This window comes from Culex pipiens, chromosome 3, assembly GCF_016801865.2.
Source record: "Culex pipiens pallens isolate TS chromosome 3, TS_CPP_V2, whole genome shotgun sequence".
Classification (NCBI taxonomy): domain Eukaryota; kingdom Metazoa; phylum Arthropoda; class Insecta; order Diptera; family Culicidae; genus Culex; species Culex pipiens.
The window spans coordinates 133,916,006-133,929,243 of record NC_068939.1 but is presented as its reverse complement, the minus strand read 5'-3'; the positions used below and the strand labels follow the sequence as shown (position 1 = coordinate 133,929,243).

Genomic DNA, 13,238 nt, shown 5'->3' with positions numbered 1-13,238 from the left:
ACTTACATCAATTTTCATGGAGTGACAAGATAGCACGACAAGATTGAAACTACTTTCATATGTAAAGTGACAAAAATGCACGGAGTTTTTTCGGATTTTGTTGAATATCTCAGGATTGAAATCGAATTTTGGGGATCTGTGACGGTCAAAAGGTGAGGCATTGTGAGCTGCGCAAAATGGCGTTCTTAACTCAATTTGGCCCAAAATGCACGTACGACAAGTTAGCACGATGGCGACGAAATGGCAATATACGAGCTATGCTTTGGATTCAAACTGATGTTGCCTACCTCCAGGAGTATTACGTGAGATTAAGGCCACCGCTCAAGTCTTTGTGGAGTCAATATTAGTTGGAAACAAAAAATATTGGAGAGATCATTTGCCCAAGAAAAAAAATATTTGAATCGAAATGTTTGTTTTTTTTTATGGTGCAAACAAAATTTGTCATCTTTTTCAGGTTGTTCAGAAGATTTGCTATTATTGGAATAGTTTGCTAGAATCGCTAGAATCATGGCCTAGTTTTGCCATGAGCAAATATTTTACTTCTGTTGACTAAATAACGAATCAATGGTACATAGGAGGTTTGCCCAAATCGTTTGGATGTGCTCCAAATTGCTAATGGTTTTTGTCTTCTTAGCAATTCTCTACAAAATCGTTTTTTTTATTTTCATTTTTGTATTTTTGATATACAGTGTAAACTAACAGGATATCGTTTCAATAAAATTACAATTGCAATTACAATTTTTCAACCCATCTGAAATTTTTTTGCTGCCTTCGGTTTGTCCAAAAAAGCCATTTTGCATCATTAGTTTGTCCATATCATTTTCCATACAAATTTTGCAGCTGTCCATACAAAAATTATATATGAAAATTTATTTTATTCTTTTAAAGAAATTTTTGATCGATTTGATGTCTTCGGCATAGTTGTAGTTATGGATAAGAACTACACTGAAAAAAAAGATGCATGGTAAAAAGTTGGTGATTTTTAATTTCACTTTTTTTCACTAAAACTTAATTTGCAAAAAAACACTATTTTATTTTTTTTATATGTCTAAGGGGATATCAAATGCTAACTTTTCAGGAATTTCCTGGCCGAGTCATAATTTTTTTTAATAAATACTGATTTTTTCAAATAATCGAAATGTTGGTCGCAAAAATTTTTCAACTTCATTTTTCGATGTGAAATCAAATTTGCAATCAAAAAGTACTTCAGTAAAATTTGGTGAAGTGCACCGATTTCAACTCAAAGCCATTTTTAGGTAACTTTTATGAAAAAAGTCGCAGATTTTTATTTTTTAAAAAAGTGTCCATGTTTGCCTAATTTTGAAGGATTTTTTTTGAAAGGCTGAGAAAATTCTCTACATTTTGCTTTTTTAACTTTGTTGATACGTCCTTCAGTTGCTGAGATATTGCCATGGCTTAAAAAGCAGGAAAATTGATGTTTTCTAAGTCTCACCCAAACAACCCATCATTTTTTAACGTCGATATCACAGCAACTAATGGTCCGATTTACATTTTTTAAAATATGAATCATTAGTGAAATTTTCCGATCTTTTCAAAAACAATATTTTCAAAAATTTTAAATCAAGACTTACATCTTAAAAGGGCGTAACATTGAATGATGCTAAAACAACCATGCGGGTCGATAAAAGCTAAAAGACACATGTCGCCACTTATGAACAAATATCGGAAACCTATGATTTTTTGAAAAAATGTGTTTTACCTTCAAAATAAACATTTTTATAAAACTTATGAAGGATTCAGATAAAAAAAATATTGCCAACATTTTGGTGTATAAATTTCTAATATGTTTGATTATTCTATGAGAAAACTATTAATTTCGAAAAAGATAGTAATTTGAATTATTGTGCAGGAAAGTTACCAACTATCTTGTGGTAAAAAAACAAACAAACGCCCAATAATTTATGTTCATGATGACCTGGTGATCTACCTGATCAACGGGGGTCTATATGGGTGTATTAACCATCGGTATAGCTTCAGGTAGCTGCAGTGAACCACGATGGATACCCTTCACCATGTTGGATTGTTATGGGTCCTCCAGGAACTCCCGGGATTTATGACCTGACTTCCAGGAGATCCTGGATGATCGGTATAGCTTCAGTTAGCTGCAGTGAACCACGATGGATACCCTTCACCATGTTGGATTGTTATGGGTCCTCCAGGAACTCCCGGGATTTATGACCTGACTTCCAGGAGATCCTGGATGATCTATAACAATCCAACGAACTCCAGAGCATCCATCTTAGTTCAGTGAAGCTACCTGAAGCTATACCGATTATTAATTCACCCATATAGACCCCCTTTGATCAGGTAGATCATCAGGTCATCACTTTCGGGAGTTTTTGGATGACTCATAACAATCCAACGTACACCAGAGTATCCATCGAGGTTCAGTAGAGGGAGTTCCTGGAGGACCCATATCAATCCAACATGGTGAAGGGTATCCATCGTGGTTCACTGAAGCTACCTGAAGCTATACCGATGGTTAATACACCCATATAGACCCCCGTTCATCAGGTAGATCATCAGGTCATCATTTCCGAGAGTTCTTGGATGACTCATAACAATCTAACGTACCCCAGAGTATCCATCGTGGTTCAGTGAAGCTACCTGAAGCTATACCGATGGTTAATACACCCATATAGACCCCCGTTCATCAGGTAGATCATCAGGTCATCATTTCCGAGAGTTCTTGGATGACTCATAACAATCTAACGTACCCCAGAGTAACCATCGTGGTTCAGTGAAGCTACCTGAAGCTATACCGATGGTTAAAACACCCATATAGACCCCCTTTGATCAGGTAGATCATCAGGTCATCACTTTCGGGAGTTTTTGGATGACTCATAACAATCCAACGTACACCAGAGTATCCATCGAGGTTCAGTAGAGGGAGTTCCTGGAGGACCCATATCAATCCAACATGGTGAAGGGTATCCATCGTGGTTCACTGAAGCTACCTGAAGCTATACCGATGGTTAATACACCCATATAGACCCCCGTTCATCAGGTAGATCATCAGGTCATCATTTCCGAGAGTTCTTGGATGACTCATAACAATCTAACGTACCCCAGAGTATCCATCGTGGTTCAGTGAAGCTACCTGAAGCTATACCGATGGTTAATACACCCATATAGACCCCCGTTCATCAGGTAGATCATCAGGTCATCATTTCCGAGAGTTCTTGGATGACTCATAACAATCTAACGTACCCCAGAGTAACCATCGTGGTTCAGTGAAGCTACCTGAAGCTATACCGATGGTTAAAACACCCATATAGACCCCCTTTGATCAGGTAGATCATCAGGTCATCACTTTCGGGAGTTTTTGGATGACTCATAACAATCCAACGTACACCAGAGTATCCATCGAGGTTCAGTAGAGGGAGTTCCTGGAGGACCCATATCAATCCAACATGGTGAAGGGTATCCATCGTGGTTCACTGAAGCTACCTGAAGCTATACCGATGGTTAATACACCCATATAGACCCTCGTTCATCAGGTAGATCATCAGGTCATCACTTTCAGGAGTTCTTGGATACCCAGATTTGTGGATGGTCCCTTACCCGTGTTTTGTGGATGACTCCTCATATAAATATTTCATTTATGTGTAAATACTGTGCATTAAAAAAGAAAACCCCATTTTACGCCAAAACCCCGCAATAACGCTCCCCCGATTTGCGCTCAAACCCCGAAATAGCGCTCCCCCGAATTGCGCCCCCCAAAAAGAGCGCACATGGGGTGCGATGCTCAAATGTTGCATGCATTCTTTTGCAGTGCTTTCAATTCCTATGATTTTTTTGCCGGTAAGGCCGTTGCAAATATTTTTTGAAGTTTAGTCTTCCTCTAATAGTAAATTCAGCATTAGTTCAAGGTACAAAAAATTACACAACATATTAATCATTGGTATTGTATGTATTTTCGGCTGAATTAACGATTTTGCTATTTTTATTTTATTTTAAAAAATAATTCTCTTACATATCTCCAAAACAAAGCACATTCTAGACAAGATTTTTGATTTCACGTTCAGGTTGAATCATGTGAAAGAAATGACATCACAGAATAATTTCAATTTATACAATGTACTTTATAAATTTGTTCCTTTTTGCCTTTAAAAACAATCGAATCTTTTCAAGTTGATTTGAAGTTACCATCAGCACTTTGCAACAGAAATATGTTTTGCTACACTTAAACCAATAAATCTTTAAGTGCTAGAATAGACTTCATACTGAGAACTAAAAGCAGGGAGAAAAAAACATTTCAAATTAAACTAAAAACTTAGTTTTGTTGTTAATTTGTTTGTGAAACCCTGAACTTTATAGGTTCAATTTTTATAAGTGATACTTTGATTCAATCCAATTTTGAAATATGTAATTAGAAGTTCTAGGGAATTAAAAAAAAAGTTGAATATAAATAGCAGAGCAACACTTTGAAAAGAACTTGATAACATTTTAACGCTTTAAACGAAAATGTTGAGAACACTGGGGTTATGTTATAAAAAATTTGTGAAATTTAACTTTTACTTTTATAATTATCAGATAAAATATCACAAAAATATTTTTTAGCTGTGCACAGGATGAGCGCCAAATCTTTTCAAGTTTTCGCTTGGATGTCTCCTGGTTACGATATTAGGAAACAAATTTTCAAAATTCATGATACTTCGTGTTTGTTTGCGATAGGTCCAAGCGCCGTCTGTAATCAGAGCCGTTTTTCGTTCGGATTCCGATCAATTTACGATTAAAATTAAAAAAAATGTTCAAAATTATTCACTTCGGCCATAAAATGCGATCCATAAAAAAACAAATTATTCAGCTTGTCTACATTTTTTAAAATAAACCGTGTAGTTTGTTTTTTTCGGAAGAAAGTAAAACAGCTATTAACTAAAAGTGTATTACCAACCGCTCCAGCGCGGAACGGACGCTTTTTTATTATACCATTGATAAAATTACCTTAATTCCTAGACTAGTCTTTTAAGTTACGCTTCTACACCGTGCGCCAACCAGTCTCGCAAACCGAGATTCAAGCTGACACCTTAAAATTGGTCAACAGGGCCAGCAGCAGGAAGTGGTTGTTACTTGGTTGAGCCAAAAATAGTTTGTTTCTCCCTCGAGGAAATGCTGGTGGCCAACTTAATTCCGACGAATTTTGGATCGAATCAATTTTGACTCTGGATGATACGATGAAAGCCAAATGGATGATGTTCGTCAAATGTTGTAGTCTACTCGTCATCTGGAACCAGCTCGCGGGCTGATTTAAGCGAGAATATCCTCTTGTTGCGTTTGTACTGCTTCTTCTTCCGGAACTCGTCGTTCGTTCCGTGGAGAGTGTCCCACCAGCCGAACAGTCCGTAGCACTGGTTGAACCTGTTGAAGAGTTGAGAAAGATTGGTTAGTCGGTTTTGATTTAATTTAGATTTTGGTGGGTAAAAGAGCTAATCTAAAAGCCTTGTGTCTGCTCTACTTCCTCTGGCATCAAGTCCATTAATATCTTTAATTATCCAATGACGCCGGTTCTAATTTTAAGCCAAAACTTTTGATTGACGTCAATGTAAACTGAAGGATTCCAAAAAATGGTACTTCAACACTCAATGTACCTAGATCCAGAACAAGAATATTTTATTTGAACCTAGTGGAAAATTCATGAAACCTTAGTATAATGAGTGTTAGGTAAGGTGCTAAAGCCTTTTAATTAATTTTTTGGCTCGTTGGCGTTGGCCGATAAAAAAGTTTTCATTTCGACGCTGTCGTTCGATCTTGTCGTTTGTCGCTTTTTGACGATCCGAGGAAAACACATTTTAATGATTGACCATAAATGAACAAAAACGAGAGCACGCAATGTAAACGATAACAAACACATTTTGTTTGGTTGACCATTCTGTGAATTGCCCCGAAGTTTGTTGAATTTGGTTGCCGGACTCCCGAGTTATAATTGAAAATGTTTACGGTAGTCGAGCTCGTACTTGTGTCAAACGCGTTCTGACCTGAAATCCCTTTGGCCAATTGTCGCACTTACATCAATTTTCAGGCAGTGTCAAGTTAGCACTAGACGACATTGTTCGGTTTTCATTGAATATCTCAGGATTGAAATCAAATTTTGGGGATCTGTGAATCAAAAGGTAAGGCATTTTAAGCTGCACACACCCAACTGGCAGTCGCATGATTGTGATGCATGGCGGCATGAAAGTATATCAGAATCTGCATGAAATCTGTCCTCATGCATTTTTTGCGATATAGGAGTATGACATTTTTGCCCGTTACCGACAATTATCGACATTATCGACGGCTTTTTGGTTGTATTTCACAAAAAAAAAACACTTAGCAGAACGAGGATTGAACCACCATCTTCTTGGTTATTGATCCGACACGCTACCACCGCGCCATGGACGCTTGATTAAAAGTGAGTGAAAGAGCACCAACATATGCTTCTCTTTGGAGTGTTGCTCGGGGACGGGCCAGCTTTATATGTGTTGGTGAGAACTGCAGATCGCTGAAATTTTTACACGCGGGCAAAAATGATCTACGGGCTTGCTGCAAAAAATGTTCTAAAATATGACATTTTCTGCAGCAAATCCAATGTAGCAGATTTTGAGATATATTTTTCCTTTGGGTGCAGAATTACGTTCTGAACTTAATTTGGCCCAAAATGCACGTACGACAAGTTAGCAAGACGGCGACGATTTTTTTTGAGTTCCTCTACGAACTTGTCGATCGCGTGCCTTTGTTTAAACCATTTAAACGTGCCGTTATCTTAGATCATGCCAATAAAACTTCAATAATCATCTTGAGAAATCTTAACTAGCTGCCGAAAGCGGATTTGGCGCAGAGTCATATTTTAGAAACGTATGACTCGCGTTTGATTTATGTGTTGAAATGTGCAATCAATGAATGATATCTTATTATATGTCCAATTATGTCATTTTGAATCACATTGTCAGTGAGGGTGACCATGCGCCAAAATCGATAGGAACTGGTCAACGCATTTTTCCCTCAAAATTGTATTAATTTTGTCAAAATTGCTAGTTTTAGTAGATTTTAATTAGAGGAAGCGGGAAACAACTAATCAAAATTCAGCTGAGCCTTACTAATGAACAAAAGTTTGGGAGCCAAAAGTATGTGCATTACTATGCAACCTTGCAACTGAAATTTCCTCCTCGATAATGTAATACTAATTGTGATTTTTGTAAATAATCAAAAAGACAAATAATTAATTGATCTACATGGCAAATAATATAAATCGGAAACATGTCAGACTACTTTTTTCGTATTTTTTCCGCTCTGTTGGTTCCAAAAGGCCAAATACCCCGAATGTTGCGAATTCGTATCCGATCGAGTCATGTCCGTATCTGGTAAAAATGAGCAACAGTTCTCTTTCCTAAGACATCCGAGCTAAGTTATTTCGGTAGCATTTGAAAGCAGACGTGCTGAACCGGAACCAGTTAATGGTCGATTTTTGAAATTTTGTTTTTTTTTTGTTGTCGGGGATTTGAAATGCTTCTTCAACTAATGGTTCAAGCTTTGCTTTGGGTTGAGGTTGCAAGGTGAAATATATAAATTGAGTTAAAATCCAAATGGTTGCACTTTTCGGGCCCGAACTGATTCAAAAGATGTAACTGTTTGATCAAATAGACTTGAACAAAAAAAAAAAAAAATTGGCGACAATGATTTACATACATTTTTTACGTCTTTCTTAAACTACACCCAGAATTGGGCATCGGCATGCGAGAGGATAACGAGCATGTTTCGAAAGTACATTATTCGTGGTTTCATTTTCTAAAAAGTCCACCCTTAAAAAAAGTGTCGATACCGAGACTCAAACCCAAGACCATCAAGCATAAAAAATAGTTTCGTTGAAAATAATAAGTGACTTTGATTGTCACTGTAATTCTTACAAATTTCAGCCTAAAAGTGTGCATATTCAATTCATTACGTCAAATTGACCATTGTTAGGGTTACTTTGAGTGCTTCATTCAGTAAATTCGCTATGGAATTCTTATTCTGCTAAATTTAATAACTTTTTATAATTTTTTTAGATTTTAGAAAAGTACATTTATAAAAATCTAAATTTGATGAAAATTCATTAGAAATGGTTTATTTTATTAAAATATAAAAAAAAATAAGTCACCCAAATCAATATTGTATAGTAGGAATGAAAATAATTCCAAATTTATAATTGAATTTGTTCTACTGAAAATATAAATGCACTTATGCAAAAATGGATTTTGCAAGAATATTCCATAATAATTCCTATTTTAACAGTAATTGTTATTGAAATGGCATGAATTTTGTTATTACCGTCTGTTCGGGATACACTATTTGAAAAAAATGTTTTTTTCCAGTAGAGTTTAAAAAAATAGTTGCGTTGAAAATTCTTATTTTGAATTCCGGGTGACTTTGATAGTCATAGTCTTTCGTGTTAAAATCAGTTTAAAGGCGTTCAAATTTTATTTTTATGTCAAATGTACATACCAAAATGTCAAATGTCAAATGAAGTGGCAGTGCGTGGCCGAATGGTTACGCTGTCCGCTTTGTGAGCGGGTGATTCTGGGTTCGATTCCCATCAGCTGCAACCTTCCATCGGATGAGGAAGTAAAATGTCGGTCCCGGCCTTGGCCGTTAAGTCATTCCAGGTGTAGGAGTTGTCTCCATGCCATAAGTACAAACAACACAACAAACCAAACCTACTCCGGTGGAATCGCTGGCGGCGGTTGGACTCGCAATCCAAAGGTCGTCAGTTCAAACACTGGGGTGGAAGTTTCCTTGGAGTAGAAAGAGGTTTGGGTGCTCTCCCCATTCAAGCCTTCGGACTCCTAGGTTCGAGCAGAAACTTGCAATAGAGACCACAAAAGACCCGGGGGTCGTTAATGTGGATGGTTTGATTTTTTTGTCAAAGGGACTTTTCTGCCCATAATTGAAAATTCGGCTATTATGCCAAATCAAGTATTCCGAGAAAAACGCGTTTTAGTGTTTGACACAAAATCTCCGTCAAGGTAATTTCCCATAAGAGTGGCATATTAGCCGTTTGGTTTTTCGCATCGGCAGCCAAGTCTAGACACTATTTCAGTAAAATTCAAGTTCCAGGAGATGCGTTGGAACGTCCTCTACCACCTGGTGCTAATATCTCGTTTTTGCCAAAAGTGGATATTAGCCGTTTTTTCAATGGTGGGCAGTTTTGTGTAAAATTAGACGCCCGATTGATTTGATGGCGTACTCAAAATTCCGAAAAAACGTATTTTTCAGCAAAAAAAGTTTAAAAGTTGTTTTAAAATCGCTGCCATTTCCCGTTACTCAACTGTCAAAAATCGTGAGACATGTCATTTTATGGGAAATGTACTTTTCGTATCTGAAATAATTCAGAAGGGTCATTTTTTCATTTATATCAAAAATTTTCTTTTTAAAATTACATGTTTTTTCTGACTTTGCAGAGTTACAGTTTGGAGTGTAACAATGTTCTACAAAGTTGGAGAGCAGATAAAAACAAAAATTTTGATATAAAGACATAAGGGGTTTGCATGTATTCTTTACGAGTTATCAGAATTTTACAAAATAGTCTTTTAAAAATGTTATGATTTTGATCATTTTTGACCAGTTTTTCGAATTTTTAACCCCTAAAACTCAATCGTGTGCTTTAGAAAGTATTTTTTTTCGGAAAGCTCAGCTAATTTTGCATAAGAATGACCCCTTGGACGATTGTTGTGACTTGTGCATTGCGAGAAACAGATTTTGTTAAACAAAATATTTTTGTGATGAATGAGTGTATCCGATTTGTTTTTTTTTATTTTCGAAAAATTCCCACATACAAGCAGTGCACAAGCCACAACAATCGTCCAAGAGGTCATTCTGGTGCAAAATTAGCTGAGCTTTCCGAAAAAAATACTTTCTAAAGCACACGATTGAGTTTCAGGGGTTAAAAATTCGAAAAACTGGTCAAAATTATAACTTTTTCAAAAAACTTTTTTGGAAAATTCTGATAACTCGTGGAGAATACATGCAAACTCTTTATGTCTTTACAACAAAATTTTTGTTTTTATCTGCTCTACAATTTTGTAGAACATTGTTACACTCTAAAGTGTAACTCTGCAAAGTTAGAAAAAACACGTAATTTTAAAATGAAAAATTTTGTTCTTACTAAAAAATGACCCTTCTGGATTATTTCAGATTCGAAAACTACATTAAATTTCCCATAAAATGACATGTCTCACGGTTTTTGACAGTTGAGTAACGGGAAATGGCAGCGATTTTAAAACAACTTTTTAACAACTTTTTACGTTTTTTCGGAATTTTGAGTACGCCATCAAATCAGGTTACGCAAAAGTCCCTTTGACACCAAATTTCTATCTCTTCACGGTTGCGAGCTACAAATCACTGAAAAACGTGTCTTAGAAAAAAACCAGAAAAATGAAAGGGGTCGTACCGTCCCACCGTCACGAGATATCGAAAAATGGATTCTGGAACAATGGACCAAAATTACCCCTTAGAGCAAAGTTTCACGCAAATCGAAGAGGGGTCGGGGCAACTGCTGTGTGAGTTGGCGGAGAATGACCCATATAAAAGTATAAAACTCATAAGAACTTTTTAAAACTAGTTTTGTTTATTAAATTATCGATTCATATTACATTAACTGTTAAAAGTTTTCACATTTTATACGAAATTTGTTTAATTGAAAATGCCTATAAATTAGAAGATTTTTTTTATTATATTCCAAAAACACATAACATTTGTTATTTACAAACTTATTTTACCTTCTCCTAGTGGAAAATTGTCCAAAGAACCCGAATATTTATTCCGTTTTCTGATCCAAAATCTTGTTCATTGAGATATGACACTTTGAGAGTGTTTAAATAATGTTATTCATCATCAATTTTTTAATTTAGAGTAACCTAATTACCTTTTTAAAATCTTCAAACTGTAATGAAAACTTCTTCTAGAAATGCTTTGAACACTTCTTCACCACGATCAGTATGATTTCAAACCATTCCGTACGTATTTAATTTGTACTCTTAAATTTGCGAAAAAATCTCAAACCTATCAAAATCACCCCGTTTATCAACGTCACCCCGTTTTTGAGCAATAGAGGAGTATGGAAAAAAAAATCTCCGAGGTATGATTAAAATTAGTATTTTTTTTAATTTTTTAATCAGGGGTAACATAGCAAAGAGAAGCAAAATAGAATTTGTTTTATGCTTTGGATTCCCGGACGCTTTGAAATCTGGACACCTGATCCTGGACACCTGAGCGGTATTTTTAACCGGATTTTGTCAATTGCGGTCGATTTCTGTCAAAAATTGATCGCGGTGGATACTTTTCTACCACAGTTCTTTGCGTGATCAATGAGGTGGGTGTAAATTTTTGACAGTTCGAATTATTTCAATAAAATTTACCACGATCTACTGAAATCGGTTTAACAATACGGCTATGTTTCATCAATTATTTTGAAAAATCTTAAAGAATGGTCAAAACTGAGCTATTGAATGAAAATTCACATTATCTTTCGTTTCGAAATCAGGTGAGTTATTTCCAAAAAATATCACAAATTATAATAAAATGAGTGTGCTTAAAAGGTGAAATATTTCACAGAAACATTTCATATGTATCCTTAGCGACGGGAAAGCAAAGCAGAAATCTATGGTGCCTTGTACACCCAGAACTGGGCATCGGCATACGAGAGGATAAGGAGCACGATTCGGTAGTAAAATGGTACTGTGTGCGGACGGAGAGGATAAATCCCAAAATTACCGAGAGTACTTTACTCATGGTTCATTTTCCAAAAAAGTTCATCTATCAAAAAAAAAAAGTACCGGTACCGAGACTCGAACCCAAGACCTTCGGCATATTGAACCATGCCTTTGCCGTATGGGCCACCGTGGTTCGTTGACAAAGTGGCGGTCATGTGTCCATATAAGCCACTCAATAGGATGAACTGTTCCAATGAACGAATGAACACGCGAGAGGACTATACTCTCGCAATATAGCACTTTCCTCACGTTTCTTTTCGTGAGGACTATCCCCTCGTTCTTTAACTTTGGGTGTAATAAAACATCTCACGAGCAAATATCTTTGCAAAACTCACTTGAGGTGATGATAGTCGTGCTGTTCGGAGCTACCGAGCACCGGCAGATGGTAACCGGAGTGGTCGACCACCGTGTCCATCATGACAAACAGCATCCAGATGGCGATGGTCACCGGATGGCTGGTACAGAGCGCTGGTCCCACGTACACCGGCAGCAGATCGCTGACGACGAACTCGAAGGGATGGGCGTACATGGCGGCCCAGGCCACCGGGGAAGGCCACTCGTGGTGCTTCTTGTGGATGTGCTTGTACCAGAAGCCGGCGTGCAGCAATCGGTGGCTGTAGTAGAAGGTGATCTCCCAGGCCACGATACAGACGACCATGTCCCGCAGAATGATGTCGATCGAGGGCAGGACACGTATATCGGGCAAAGCGGTCACCATCAGCTTGCGGCTCAAGTAGGTCAGGTACGAGGTTGGCAGTCCGTACACCACCTGGTTGGTGAGCACGGTTATGACCAGGTGCTTCAGCTTGGAAATCTCCAGCGGTTCGTTCGTTCCGGGCTGGTTCTTGTATTTGCGCATAAATTTGGGCTTTCCGGTGACGTCCATGAACACGAACAGTCCTCCGATGATCCAGAACAGCCCGTACGTCCATACTGTGAGGCACCAGATGTAGATGGTATCCGGTTCGTCACCTGAAACGAGAGGAGGCGACTTGAAACCTTTGTTCACGACTCTTTCCTAACTGAGGGCTAATATTTGCGCAACAAACAATTTGTTGAGATGATTATAAATTCTGGTGAGACCGCTAACTGGCACTTTCGGAACAAACTAACCACCAAATAATCAATCAACTGAATGAAAGCAAAATCGAGACAGAATTTCAATACGAGCCAAGGCCACCAGCTGCGACGTAGAATCCTACACCAGAATTTTTTAATATTTTCAAGGCACGTTGTAGCCGCGATGCCACCGCAGGAAGATGCGTGCTTCTTTGTGACCACCAGTGCTGAACGCCGCGGTACCGTAACAGCGCAAATTTGGAACCGGCTCCCCAAGTTTGCTGTTGGCAGTAGAAATCGTCCGTGAAAGTCAATATTGGTGGTGCGGTACCGACGACGGGTAAAGTACGTTGACGTGAAGTCCGAAAACCCATGGTTGATCATTTGTTTTACGAAGCGTCACCGATTTCTGGTGTGAATGAGCTTAAA

General features: G+C 37.6%; 1 protein-coding gene across 1 annotated transcript in view; it reads right to left on the bottom strand.

The window, feature by feature from the left end:
* Positions 1-4,900: 4,900 nt before the first annotated feature.
* Positions 4,901-13,238, bottom strand: part of LOC120422486 (fatty acid hydroxylase domain-containing protein 2-like) — a 44,541-nt gene continuing 36,203 nt past the window's right edge. Inside the window, exons 3-4 of the mRNA XM_039585942.2 lie at positions 12,086-12,722; positions 4,901-5,382 (exon numbers count right to left, since the gene is read on the bottom strand). Of these exons, the coding sequence (XP_039441876.1) occupies positions 5,238-5,382; positions 12,086-12,722 (782 nt within the window). The 3' untranslated portion in view covers positions 4,901-5,237. The remainder of the gene's footprint in view (positions 5,383-12,085; positions 12,723-13,238) is intronic.